This window comes from Heterodontus francisci, chromosome 1 (assembly GCF_036365525.1).
Source record: "Heterodontus francisci isolate sHetFra1 chromosome 1, sHetFra1.hap1, whole genome shotgun sequence".
Classification (NCBI taxonomy): Eukaryota; Metazoa; Chordata; class Chondrichthyes; order Heterodontiformes; family Heterodontidae; genus Heterodontus; species Heterodontus francisci.
In genome coordinates, this window is record NC_090371.1 from 77831810 (window position 1) to 77845986 (window position 14177).

The 14177-nt window shown below is 45.6% G+C and overlaps 1 protein-coding gene across 6 annotated transcripts in view; it reads left to right on the forward strand.

Moving 5' to 3' along the window:
• Window positions 1-14177, forward strand: part of LOC137370161 (long-chain-fatty-acid--CoA ligase ACSBG2-like) — a 184085-nt gene that overhangs the window by 82930 nt on the left and 86978 nt on the right. For all 6 annotated transcript variants that reach the window (XM_068032432.1, XM_068032440.1, XM_068032449.1 and 3 more), the window contains one exon: window positions 12096-12216. In XM_068032432.1, coding sequence (XP_067888533.1) covers window positions 12096-12216 — 121 coding nt within the window. The remainder of the gene's footprint in view (window positions 1-12095; window positions 12217-14177) is intronic.

A 14177-nucleotide genomic window follows, 5' to 3' on the forward strand; every position in this document is an offset into this window, starting at 1 on the left:
TGATCCCCTCTGTGGCGTGTATTGAAGAGCCCCTCCAGACCAATCAAGACAATGGAATCGCATTTAAAGCATGCCAATGGTGTGTTCATTGATGGCTCTGGTGGATGTGTGAGCATCATTGTACGTCTCTTCAGCAGCACTTTGGGGATGACGTACTGGTCACAGAGTCATAGAGTTATAGAGCACACAAACAGGCCCTTTGGCCCATTATGTCTGTGCCAACCATCAAGCACCTAACTATTCTAATCTCATTTTCCAGCACTTGGCCCATAGCCTTGTATGTTATGGTGTTTCAAGTGATCATCTAAATATTCTTAAATGTTGTGAGGGTTCCTGCCTGTACCACCTCTTCAGGCAGTGCTTTCCAAGATTCCAACCACCCTCTGAGTGAAAATGTTTTTCCTCAAATCCACTCTAAACCTCCTGCCCCTTACCTTAAATCTATGCCCCCTGGTTATTGACCCCTCCATCAAGGGAAACAGTTTCTTCCTATCTAACCTATCAATGCCCCTCATAATTTTGGATACCTCAATCATGTCCCCTCTCAGCCTTCTCTGCTCTAAGGAAAACAACCTTAGCCTTTTCAGTCTCTCTTCATAGCTCAAATGTTCCAACCCAGGCAACATCCTGGTGAATCTCCTCTGCACCCTCTCCAATGCAATCACATCTTTCCTAAAGTGTGGCGACCAGAACTGTACACAGTACTCCAGCTGTGGCCTAAGTAGCGTTTTATACAGCTCCATCATAACCTCCCTGCTCTTATATTCTATGCCTTGGCTAATAAAGGCAGGTATCCCTTATGCCTTCCTAACCACCTTATCTACCTGTGCTGCTGCCTTCTTTGATCTAAGGACAAGTATACCAAGGTCCCTCTGTATTTCCTAGCGTTCTACCATCCATTGTATATTTCCTTGCCTTATTAGTCCTCCCAAAATGCATCACCTCACACTTCTCAGGATTAAATTCCATTTGTCACTGCTCTGCCCATCTTACCAGCCCATCTATATCGTCCTGTAATCTAAGGATTTTCTCCTTACTATTTACGACACCACCAATTTTCGTGTCATCTGCGAATTTACTGATCATATCTCCTATAATCACATCTAAATCATTAATGTACACTACAAACATGAAGGGTCCCAGCACCGATCCCTTTGGTACACCACTGGTCACAGGCTTCCACTCGCAAAAACAAAGCTCGACCATTACCCTCTGCCTCCTGCCACTAAGCCAATTTTGGATCCAATTTGCCAAATTACCCTGGATCCCATGGGCTGTTACCGCCTTAACCAATCTCCCATGCGGGACCTTATTAAAAAACTTACTGAAGTCCATGTAGACTACATCAACTGCTTTACCCTCACCTACACATCTAATCACCGTCTCGAAAAATTCAATCAAATTAGTTCGACACAATCGCTCCCTGACAAAGCCATGCTGACTATCCTTGACTAATCCCTGCCTCTCCAAGTGGAGATTAATCCTGTCCCTCAGAATTTTTTCCAATAATTTCCCTACCCACCGATGTTAGATTCACCGGCCTGTTTATCCCTGCTACCCTTCGTGACTAATGGTACCACATTCACTGTCCTCCAGTCCTCTGGTACCTCTCCTGTGGCCAGAGAGGATCTGAAAATTTGTGTCAGAGCCCCTTCTATCTCCTCCCTTGCCTCACATAACAGCCTGGGATACATCTCATCTGGGCCTGGGGATTTATCCACTTTTAAGCCCGCTAAAACACCTAATACTTCCTCCCTTTCAATGCTAATATATTCAAGTATATCACAATCCCCCTCCCTGATCTCTACACCTACATCGTCCTTCTCCATAGTGAACACAGATGAAAAGTAATCATTTCATACCTCACCTATGTCCTCTAGCTCCACACACAGATTGCCACTTTGATCCCTAATAGGCCCTACTCTTTCCCTGGTTATCCTCTTGCCCTTAATATACTTATAAAACACCTTAGGATTTTCCTTTATCTTGTCTGCCAGTGTTTTTTCATGTCCCCTCTTCGCTCTGATTACTTTTTTTTAAGTACCCCCCTACACTTTCTCTACTCTTCTAGTGCTTCCGCTGTTTTCAGCATTCTGAATCTGCCATAAGCCTCCTTTTTTTTTTCCTGATCCAATCCTCTATATACCTTGACATCCAGGGTTCCCTGGGCCTGTTGGTCCTACCCTTCACCTTAACGGGTACATGTTGGCTGTGAACTCTCACTATTTCCTCTTTGAATGACTCCCACTGGTCTGATGTAGGCTTTCCTGCAAGTAGCTGCTCCCAGTCCACTTTGGCCAGGTCCAGTTTTATCATATTGAAATTGGCCTTCCCCAAACTCAGTACCTTTATTTCCAGTCCATCTTTGTCCTTTTCCATAACTACCTTAAATCTTAGAGTTATGGTCGCTATCCCCGAAATGCACCCCCACTGACACTTCTACCACGTGTCCGGCTTCATTCCCTAGGATTAGGTCCAATACGGCCCTTTCTCTTGTTGGATTTTCTACGTACTGACTCACAAAGCTCTCTGTATGCATTTTAAGAATTCCGCCTCCTTTAAGCCTTTTGTACTAAGACTATCCCAGTTGATATTGGGGAAGTTGAAATCCCCTACTATTATTACCCTATTATTTTTACACCTCTTTGAGATTTGGTTACATATCTTCTCTATCTCTCCCTGACTGTTTGGAGGCCTGGGGTACACTCCCAGCCAAGTGATTGCCCCCTTTTTGTTTTTAAGTTCTACCCATATAGCCTCATTTGAGGAACCTTCTAAGATATCATCCCTCCTTACTGCAGTAATTGACTCCTGGATCAACAGTACAATGCCACCTCCTCTTTTACCCCCTCCCCTATCATGTCAGATTAGTTTAAACCACCCCCCCACCCCTCTCAACAGCACTAGCAAACCTCCGAGCAAGGATGTTGGTCCCATTCCGGTTCAGGTGCAACCGTCCAGCTTGTACAGGTCCCACCTTTGCCAGAAACAGACCAGTGATTCAGGAAACTAAAGCCCTCCCTCCTGCACCATCTCCTCAGCCACGCATTCATCTGCTCTATCCTCCTATTCCTATACTCACTAGCACGTGGCACCGGGAGTAATCCAGAGATTACAACCCTTGGTCCTTCTTTTTAATTTGCTACCTAGCTCCCTAAATTCTTGTTGCAGGACCTCGTCCTTCTTTCTGCCTATATTGTTGCTACCAATGTGTACCACGACCTCTGACTGTTCACCCTCCCCCTTCGGAATGTCCTGCAGCCGCTCCGTGTCATCTTTGACCCTAGCACCAGGGAGGCAACATACCATCCTGGAGTCACGTTTGCGGCCACAGAAACGCCTATTTGTACCCCTTAAGATAAAATCCCCTATCACTATCGCTCTTCCACTCCTTTTCCTCCCCTCCTGTGCAGCGGAGCCACCCGTGGTGCCACAGACTTGGCTCTTGCTGCCTTACCCTGAGAAGCTATCTCCCCCAACAGTATCCAAAGTGGAAAATCTGTTAGATAGGGAGATGGACCCAGGGGACTCCTGCACTACCTGCCTAGTTCTTCTACTCTGCCTGGCAGTCACCCATTCACTTTCTGCCTGAGCAGTCTTTACCTGCAGTGTGACCACATCCCTGTACGTGCTATCCACGATGATCTCAGCCTCACGGATGCTCCACACTGTCTCCAGCTGCTGCTCCAGATCTGAAATGCAAATATCGAGTAGCTACAGCTGGAGATACTTCCAGCACACGTGTTCGCCCTGGACACTGGAAGTGTCCCTGACTTCCCACATTGCACAGGAGGAGCACTCCACGTTGCCAAGCTGCCCTGCCATGACTTACCCTTAACTTATCCTCTTAAATTACCCAAAAATTAGGTGATTTACACTAGGGACCTTGATTCCCCCCAGAAAACTACCTGCTATATTAAAAAAACTTTAGAACTTTCCCTTTACTTTTAGTTACTTACCCAGCTATTTAGAGTTATTCCCTAACAGCAGTTACTCACCAACCAATCACCTTGCAGCTTTCCTGTGACGTCACTGCTCACTTTGTTTTCAAACTCTGGAAATAGGAACATAGGAAGATAGGAACAGGAGTAGGCCATTCAGCCTCTCGAGCCTGTCCCGCCATTCAATGAGATCATGGCTGATCCGCGGCCTAACTCCATATACCTGCCTTTGGCCCATATCCCTCAATATCTTTGCTTAACAAAAATCTATCTATCTCAGATTTAAAATTAACAACTGTTCTAGCTTCAACTGCTGTTTGTGGGAGCGAGTTCCAAATCTCTACCACCCTTTGCGTGAAGAAGTGCTTCCTAACTTCTCTCCTGAACTGTCTGGTCCTAATTTTTAGACTATTCCCCCTAGTTTTAGAATCTCCAACCAGTGGAAATAGTTTATCTTTATCTAGCCTGTCTTTTCCTGTCAATATCTTGAAGACTTCAATCAGATCACCCCTTAACCTTCTAAATTCTAGTGAAAACAGGCCTAATTTGTGTAATCTCTCCTCGTAACTTAACCCCTGTATACCAGGTATCATTCTTGTAAATCTACGTTGCACTCCCCCCAAGGCCAATATATCCTTCCTAAGGTGTGGTGCCCAGAACTGCTCACAGTACTCCAAGTGGGGTCGAACCAGGGTTTTGTACAGCTGCAGCATAACCTCTGTGTCTTTATACTCCAATCCTCTAGATATAAAGGCGAGCATTCCATTAGCCTTTTTGATTATTTTCTGCACTTGCTCATGGCATTTTAAAGATCTATGCAGCTGAACCCCCAAGTCTGCTTGGACATCCACTGTACTTAACCTCTTCCCATTTAGAAAGTACCCTGCTCTATCCTTTTTTTGGTCCAAAATGGATAACCTCACACTTGCCAGCATTGAAATCCATCTGCCACAGTTTTGCCCACTCACCTAGTCTGTCAATATCTCTTTGCAATTTTATGCTGTCATCTAGACTCTCTACAATGCCGCCTAACTTTGTATCATCAGCAAATTTGGATATATGACTTACTATGCCATCATCCAAGTTGTTAATGAATAATTGAGGCCCCAACACAGATCCCTGTGGGACACCACTAGTTACATCCTGTCAATCAGAGGACTTACCCATTATCCCCACTCTCTGTCGCCTACCACTCAACCAACTTTCTAACCATGTCAATAACTTGCCCTCAACTCCATGGGCTTCTACCTTAGTTAACAGTCTCTTATGTGGGACTTTATCAAATGCCTTCTGGAAGTCCATATAAATAACATTATCATAGACACTCCCCTGTCCACTACCTTAGTCACCTCCAAAAAATTCAAAGATTTGTCAGGTATGAGTGTCTGGACTCATCAACCATATACAAAGGAGGTAACCCTTGTCACTCAGGATCCAGCTGTGAGTTCCTCAGAATGTATGAGTCGTGACAGCTCCCTGGGAAACATGCGCAAACATGCATGATTCTTCTCCTGCGGTCGCAAACCAGTTGAACGTTTCATGAGGGGAAGTCTTTGCAATTCACAAATCCAACAGGCTGGTCCCAGGGCACTCTCATGGCCACATGAGTGCAGTCGCTGACCCGTTGCACTCTAGGGAAACCAGCGATGGCACTGAAGACCACAGACCTTGCTGCTTGGCTGCCTTCATCTGCAGGTAAATAGCTGAAGTACTTGGCATGTCACCTCTTTGCACCTCTGGGTCGCAGACTGATATGCCATATATGTTGCACGTGGATCCCTGGAAGGCCCTGCTAGCAAAAGAATTGAGAGCAAATGGCATGGGATTGCCACCAAACCCAAGCGGCTGCAGGTCATGTCGCACGATCCTACAAATTTCTGTGATCATTTCACATGCCATCCTTCGGCATCTCTAGTATTGCATCTCTGACATTTGAAGGTAATTTGTCCTTGTCCTGAGGATACGATGACATGCCAGCGCCCGTCTTTGATAAGGCCGATCCTGGATGTTATCTTTTGGAGCATCCTCGCCTTCCTGTTCTGCCTGTTGCTGGTGGTCAGGCATCATGCGTTGAGGGAAAAGAGCCCTCCTTAGTCATTCCCTCTGCTTTTCTTCCCATGGTAGCAGACAAATTGGGTTGGATTTTGTTCTGTCCCAGGCATTGGGGTCCGTGGTGGGGTGGGGGGGGGGGCCTGACGATGCCTCCGGGAGAGGGCCGCCATGCATCCGGAAGGGTCCGGCCTGATATTACAGGCAGTGGCAAGGCCTCGTGGCGGCCCCCTCACCCCCGTCGCTTGGCGATAGGACCCCAATTTGAATATGTAAACAAATTAAAATGAAGGAATAAATGATACTCGCGTTGCCACCTTCTATCCTGCTGTGATCTTCGTGCCGCTGGCTGGCACTCCTACGGTTTCAGATCTCCATCTGGGGAAACGAGGCACCACACTGGTGCGGAGGGAGAGGAAATATGTTTATCAGTGCGGGAAGTGGGAGGCGGTGGGTGAGTGGGGTCAAAGTAGCATCATTGGTGTATGGGATGGTGGGAAGTGTTTGAGGTTAACGTTTCTGCAGTTTGGCGGGGTAGGGGGGAGGAAGGTCACATGGCCAAGGTAAATGTTTTGTGGGGAGAGGGAAAATAATTAATTAAATGATTATGGGGGGTGGGAGAGGTGCAGAAGAAATGTCTTTATTTATTTTTATTTACCACAGCTTTAAACATTTAAAACATTTAGCGGTAGGGCTCAAAGCCCTTTAAAAATGGTGTCAGCACCTGCGCCCAGGTAGCTGACGCCGTTGTTGGGACGGACAGCCCGCCCCCTCCATGTGATCGGGGTGGGGGGGGGGGTGCGGCCCACCCTGGCTATTCAAATGACCCGGGCATGGAAGATTGTGGCAGCTCTGTGGTATGCGGCCCCCATGGGTGGGCCATCGTTCTGTTCGCCCGCATTTGAGATCAGTGGTGGGCACAGAAGATTAGCCCATTGGGTGTATGAGATCCATGTCACTGCAGTTTTTCTGAACAATAAATGAGCAGAGCATTGCAATTCAGCTCTCTGATGCCAGTCAGCTAAAACATCGAGGCAATGAGCAGTTTGCTTTTATATGCCATGATTGACACATGGGAATATGATATTGCTATTACTGAGACATGGTTGAGGGAAGGGCAGGACTGACAGCTTAATATCCCAGGGTATAGAATCTTCAGACGTAATAGGGGAGGGGGTAAAAGAGGAGGTGGCATTGCACTGTTGATTAAAGAGACAACTGAAGTAAGGAGGGATGATATCTTAGAAGGTTCCTCTAATGAGGCCATATGGGTAGAACTTAAAAACAAAAAGGGGGTTATTACTTGGCTGGGAGTGTACTACAAGCCTCCAAACAGTAAAGCAGTGGTAGAGGAGAAAATATATAGGCAAATCTTAGAGAGGTGCAATAATAATAGGGTAATAATAGTAGGGGATTTCAACTTCCCCTATGTTAGAGGGGATAGTATTAGTGCAAAAAACTTAAAGGGGGCGGAATTCTTCAATTGCATTCAGGTGAGCTTTTTGAGCCAGCACGTAGAAAGTCCTGCAAGAGGAGGAGCCATACTGGACTTAATCCTACGGAATGAAGCTGGACAAGTGGTAGAAGTGTCAGTGGGCGAGCATTTTGGGGATAGTGACCATAACTCTGAGATTTAAGGTTGTTATGGAAAAGGACATAGAGGGTCCGGAAATAAGAGTACTGAATTGGGGGAAGTCTAATTTCAATATGATAAAACAGGATCTGGCCAAAGTGAACTGGGAGCAGCTTCTTACAGGAAAGTCGACATCAGACCAGTGGGAGTCATTTAGAAGGGAAATTGTGAGGGTTCAGGTGCAGCATGTTCCTGTAAAGGTGAAGAGTAGGACCAACAGGTCAAGGGAACCCTGGATGTCAAGGGATATAGAGGATTGGATAAGGAAAGAAAAGGAGGCGTATGGCAGATTCAGAGTGCTGAAAACAGCGGTGGCCCGAGGAGTATAGAAAATGTAGGGGAGTACTCAAAAAAGTAATTAGGAGAGCGAAGCGGGGGCATGAAAAATCACTGGCAGACAAGATAAAGGAAAATCCTAAAGCGTTTTATAAGTATGTTAGGGGCAAGAGGATAACCAGGGAAAAAGTGGGGCCTATTAGGGATCAAAGAGGCAATTGTGTGTGGAGCCAGAGGACATAGGTGAGGTTTTGAACGATTACTTTTCAGCTGTGTTCACTATGGAGAAGGACGATGTAGGTGTAGTGATCAGGGAGGGGGATTGTGATATACTTGATCAAATCAGCATTGAAAGGGAGGAAGTATTAGCTGTATTAGTGGGCTTAAAAGTGGATAAATCCCCAGGCCCAGACGAGATAAATCCCAGGCTGTTATGTGAGGTAAGAGAGGAGATAGAAGGGGCTCTGACACAAATTTTCAGATCCTCTGGCCACAGGAGAGGTACCAGAGGACTGGAAGACAGCGAATGTGGTACCATTATTCAAGAAGGGTAGCAGGGATAAACCAGGTAATTACAGGCCGGTGAGTCTAACATCAGTGATAGGGAAATTATTGGCAAAAATTCTGAGAGACAGATTAATCTCCACTTGGAGAGGCAGGGATTAATCAGGGATAGTCAGCATGGCTTTGTCAGGGGAGATCATGCCTAACTAACTTGATTGAATTTTTCGAGACGGTGACGAGAGGTGTAGATGAGGGTAAAACAGTTGCTGTAGTTTACATGGACTTCAGTAAGGCTTTTGATAAGGTCCCGCATGGGAGATTGGTTAAGGTAGTAAGAACCCATGGGATCCAGGGTAATGTGGCAAATTGGATTCAAAATTGGCTTAGTGGCAGGAGGCAGAGGGTGATGGTAGAGGGTTGTTTCTGCGAGTGGAAGCCTGTGACCAGTGGTGTACCGCACGGATTGGTGCTGGGACCCTTACTGTTTGTAGTGTACATTAATGATTTGGACGTGAATATAGGAGGTATGATCAATAAGTTCGCAGATGACACGAAAATTGGTGGTGTCGAAAATAGTGGGGAGGAAAGCCTTAGACTGCAGGACGATATAGATGGGATGTTAAGATGGGCGGAGCAGTGGGAAATGGAGTTTAATCCTGAGAAGTGTGAGGTGGTGCACTTTGGGAGGTCTAACAAGGCAATGGAATATAGAATGGATGGTAGGAGCCCAGGGAGTACATGGGGTCAGAGGGACCTTGGGTGCTTGTCCATAGATCACTGAAGGCAGCAGCACAGGTAGATAAGGTGGTTAGGAAGGCATATGGGATACTTGCCTTTATTAGCCGAGGCATAGAATATAAGAGGTTATGATGGAGCTGTATAAAACCCTAGTTAGGCCACAGTTGGAGTACTGTGCACAGTTCTGGTCGCCATACTATAGGAGGGATGTGATTGCATTGGAGAAGGTGCAGAGGCGATTCACCAGGATGTTGCCTGGGCTAGAGCATTTCACTTATGAAGACAGACTTGAAAGGCTGTGGTTGTTTTCCTTGGAGTGGAGAAGGCTGAGGGGGGACCTGATTGAGGTTTCCAAAATTATGAGGGGCATTGACAGGATAGATAGGAAGAAACTTTATCCTTTAGCGGAGAGATCAATAACTAGGGGGCATAGATTTAAGGTAAGGTGCAGGAGGTTTAGAGGGGAGTTGAGGAGGGTGGTTGGAATCTGGAACACACTGCCTGAAGGGGTGGTAGAGGCAGGAACACTCACAACATTCAAGAAATATTTAGATGAGCACGTGAAACGCCATAGCATGCAAGGCTACGGGTCAAGTGCTGGGAAATGGGATTAGTTAGGACGGGTGCTTGATGGTCGTCGCAGGCGCGTTGGGCCAAAGGGTCTGTTTCTGTGCTGTAAAACTCTATGACTCTGAGATTTGCAACCAGGTGAAAGTTGCACCCACTATCCTTGCAATCCTCGAGTGGCCATGTGGTTTGCATTATTATTGGAGAAAATAGTGCAAGACCCCCACCTTCCAACCTCCTCCTGCAAACTTCCAGCCTGAACCCATTACCCTTGACCCACTCAATGTAACTGTTACCGTTTCCTCCGTTAGCATTGAACCTCCCCCCATTACCGTGCACAGTGTCATAATCTATTTATTCATGCCATCTGCTGACTCTGACCCTTGATCCTCCTCAAATCAACCTTAATATTGTTGCTGAGTCCCATTTCCCACCCTATGATGTAGAATACCCAACCATAAGTCTTGACCAGCCCCCCCCCCCCCCACCCCCACAGAATCCATTGGCCCCCATTGACTGTGGCTATTCCCTCTGCCAGCCAATACCCTGAATTTTTCCCAGAGGTCCCTGACGTTGACAGCACTCATCCCTCCCTTTAGGCCCTTCCTGACTATCTGCTGACTGTAAAACTGTAATCAACCCACCACCCTCACAGCTGCCCACATTCAGCAGCAATAACAACCACTACACACCCTGGATGCTTCACTCCTCCCTCCCCGCTCCTCCATTCACCTGATCACCCCACCCTTTCCTCCCTGAGTACCCTCCCCTGCTTCTTCATTCATCCAATTACTCCATCCTGTCCTCTACTCCTCTCTTCTCTGCTTCTCCATGTAGACACCCCCGTGCCTTCGCTGCCATCCCCTGAGAAGATTCACCCTTGCTGATGCCGAGCCTGGAGCTAAACATCCATTCCAATGCTGGCATTTGTTTTGCCAATGAGCTAGAGAGAGAACAGCACAGACCTGAGTCTCAACTGCATAAAGGTGACTGTTGCAAGTCACATTGCAACAAATGTGAACTGGGTGGAAAGGGATTAGTGCTCGCCATTCACTTAATCTGGCAGGTAGGACTTAATTGTAACTAAGTGTAGGGTTATCAGTATTCATGGCAGGGTAATTAGGTGTTAGAATCTTGCACCCTGCTTTCAAAATGGTCTTTGATCTGTGTCCCTTGTCCTCATGATAACCAAGAGCCCGCCTTGTCTCTGGGTAGATTCTGTATGAGGTAACAGGTTTCCTCCAAATGTCCATTTTATACTGCATTAAAGATCACAGTTTTTAAAACATAACCATGCTACAAAGTCCAGTGTTCAAAGCAGAATGCCCACAAGTCAAAGGGCAGTTATTTGTTCATATTGAGGAATGTTTCTAATACAGTTGCTTATATTCTGAATTCACGCTATTTTTTTCTGGAGGTCCTTTTACAGACTGCTCACATTTGAGCAAATATGCTAGCGTAGCTGCTGTAATGTTGCTAATGCAATTTTGTAGTAACCACAACAACACTTTGCCGAAAGAAGGCAAGACCACCTCACAGGATGTTTCTTTTGGTTTTTGGAATAGTAAACATGGTATTGGTGACACTGTGTGGAGAAGACAGCTTCTAGGGGAATGGATCTTTGTTAGCATTGAGCATGGTATTGCACTTCTAGTCCCTCTAGTCTGGTGGTGTACTCATTACAACTATGCATGAGCTAAAGGAGTTTCTTTGTACATGTCTTCAGTCATTGTGAAGACTGATTTCTTCAGGACAATTATGCTGAAACTTGCTTTGTTGCAGGACATGACTAAATGTTTTGAAGGACCTAATTTTGATATTTTTTCCACTTGCATCACTCTCCTCTTGAAAACATTGATTTCTTCATAGTGTTTAGTTACACAGGTACCAGTAACTCTCTTGTACCTAACCCGAGTGTCTATTGTTCATGCAGAGCCTAGGCAATCACGGTTGACCGTCTTTTCAATTGTGGGGGACATCACTGCCAAATCTAATGCTGCCCTCATCATGCAGAAGTCACTGGATACTAATCCACAGCAGGAACCCTGGCTAATTTTGCTCTCTAAGCCAAGGATGGTGGTGGTAATTGCAGTCCCCTAGGCATCATCACAACTGAGCTCTGCTAACTCCGCATAGAGCAGGGATCAAACTTGGGACTTTCCTAGTTTGTACAGCTCAGCTACTCACTATCTTAACAATGAACTATCAGGAAGTTACAAATAAAACAATTTTTGATACCTAAGTGGTGATATATTAAGCTACCATCTACAGTCTAAATGCTGACCATCTGCCCTCTTTTATAGACTTGCTTGTGTTAACAGTGGTGCACATTCAATATTGGCTGCAAATTTGTGAATGTAATAATAGCAGTTTCCTCTCTAATGCAGTGGCTTGACTGTTGGGATTTACTCAACTAATTCACCAGAAGCATGCAAGTACGTGGCACAACACTGTGAGGCTAACATTCTGGTGGTGGAGAACCAGATGCAACTATTGAAAATTCTGGAGGTGCTACTTATTTTAATTTTAGATTACATTCTGTTTTAATAATTGCATGTGACTTTTACGAGCAAAAAAGAACCATAGCAAACAAGAGGGTAGACCATAGAATCCTTGAATGGAATGTTACAGCACAAACAGGCACTCCCACCTCTTTCATGACCTAAATATCCACATCAAGGTCGCTCTATTGCATTTAATGGCTTAACCATTTATAGTTTTTGACATCTTAGGATGTGGGCATTGCTGGGAAAGCCAACATCTGTTGCCTATCTCTAATTGTGCTTGAGAAAGTGTTGGTAGGCCACATTCTTGAACCACTGCAGTCTGTGCAGTGAAGGTGATCCCACAATGCTGTTGAGCAAGGAGTTCCAGGATTTTGACTCAGCGACAAGTGTGTTTCCTTTCCCCATTTTTATATGCAAAATATATTCCTTCACATTGCCGTACATTGAATTGCACTTGTCAACTAAATATACATTCCACCAACTTATCTGTGTCCTTCTGGTGTCTTTCATGATCCTCACCACAATTGGCTTAATTTCCTCAATTTGACATCTTCAACAAACATTATATATATTCCTACAATTTCTAAGTCCAGCTCATATATATTTATTTATTTTTATTTTATTTTATTTAGAGATACAGCACTGAAACAAGCCCTTCAGCCCACCGAGTCTGTGCCAACCAACAACCACCCATTTATACTAACCCTACAGTAATCCCATATTCCCTACCACCTACCTACACTAGGGGCAATTTACAACAGCCAATTTACCTATCACCTGCAAGTCTTTTGGATGTGGGAGGAAACCAGAGCACCCGGCGAAAACCCACGCAGACACAGGGAGAACTTGCAAACTCCACACAGGCAATACCCAGAATCGAACCCGGGTCCCTGGAGCTGTGAGGCTGCGGTACTAACCACTACACCACATATATATAGTAACTAAGAGCCACCCAACACAATTCACCACATCCTTCCCGTCTAAAGATTTCCTTTAGTTTCTATTCTTTACTGCCCTCCAACGCTCTCTATCTCCATGTGCTCATCTTTTCTTAAATTCCATACACAATTACCTTTTTACACAAGTCCTTTATGTGGTTCCTTACTAGTTTTGAAAATTCATATAAACCACATCTACTGCATTTTGTTTTACATGTTACTTCTTCAAAGCATTCTATTGTGCATAGAATTACATAGAATCTACAGCACAAAAAGAGTCAACCCAACTGGTCTACGCTGCTGTTACAAAGCCTCACGAGCTTCTACCTACTCTAATGCACTCTTCCCACCCTATTTCCATATCACACTATTTTCTTCTCCCTCTGTATGAGTCAGTGCTACCTGCTGCAACTACTCCATCATTCTCTGTGTACAGAACTTCCTCCTAAATTCTTTATTTGATCTGTTAGTGGCTATCTTATATTTATGCCCCCTTGTACTGGATTTCCCTTATGTGGAAACAGTTTCTCCACAGACATCCTATCGAGCCCCTTCATCATTTCAAAGACTTTGATGGGTTTTCAGGCAAGATTTTTGCTGCAATATCAGGGTGAGAGCGGTGGTGGGCGGGTGCGTTACATCGTCCCCATAGGACAGCATTGCCGGTTTGTCGGCACTATTCCACCTCTGGGGATGGAATGGTGACTGCCCAAAAGCAGTGGATAGCTTATTAAGCTAATTACAAGCCAATTAAGGCCATGGATAAGTGGCCAACTGGAATTTTTCCCATCGGCCTGTGGACCCACCGTGATGTCGGCTGCCCTGAGGCGGTCTCCTGGCAGTAGACTGGGGACTAATGCTCCAGGCACACTCTTAGGCTCCCGAGCCTACCTGGCCACCCTGTGGAGGAATTTTCCTTCCACAATGGTGGTCTGGCGGCTGTAGCCATTTTTTCCCCCAAAACTCTTAAAAGTGTTAAGAGAGTGCCCCCCCCCCTCCCCCACTGCCTAGCTTACCTGCAATG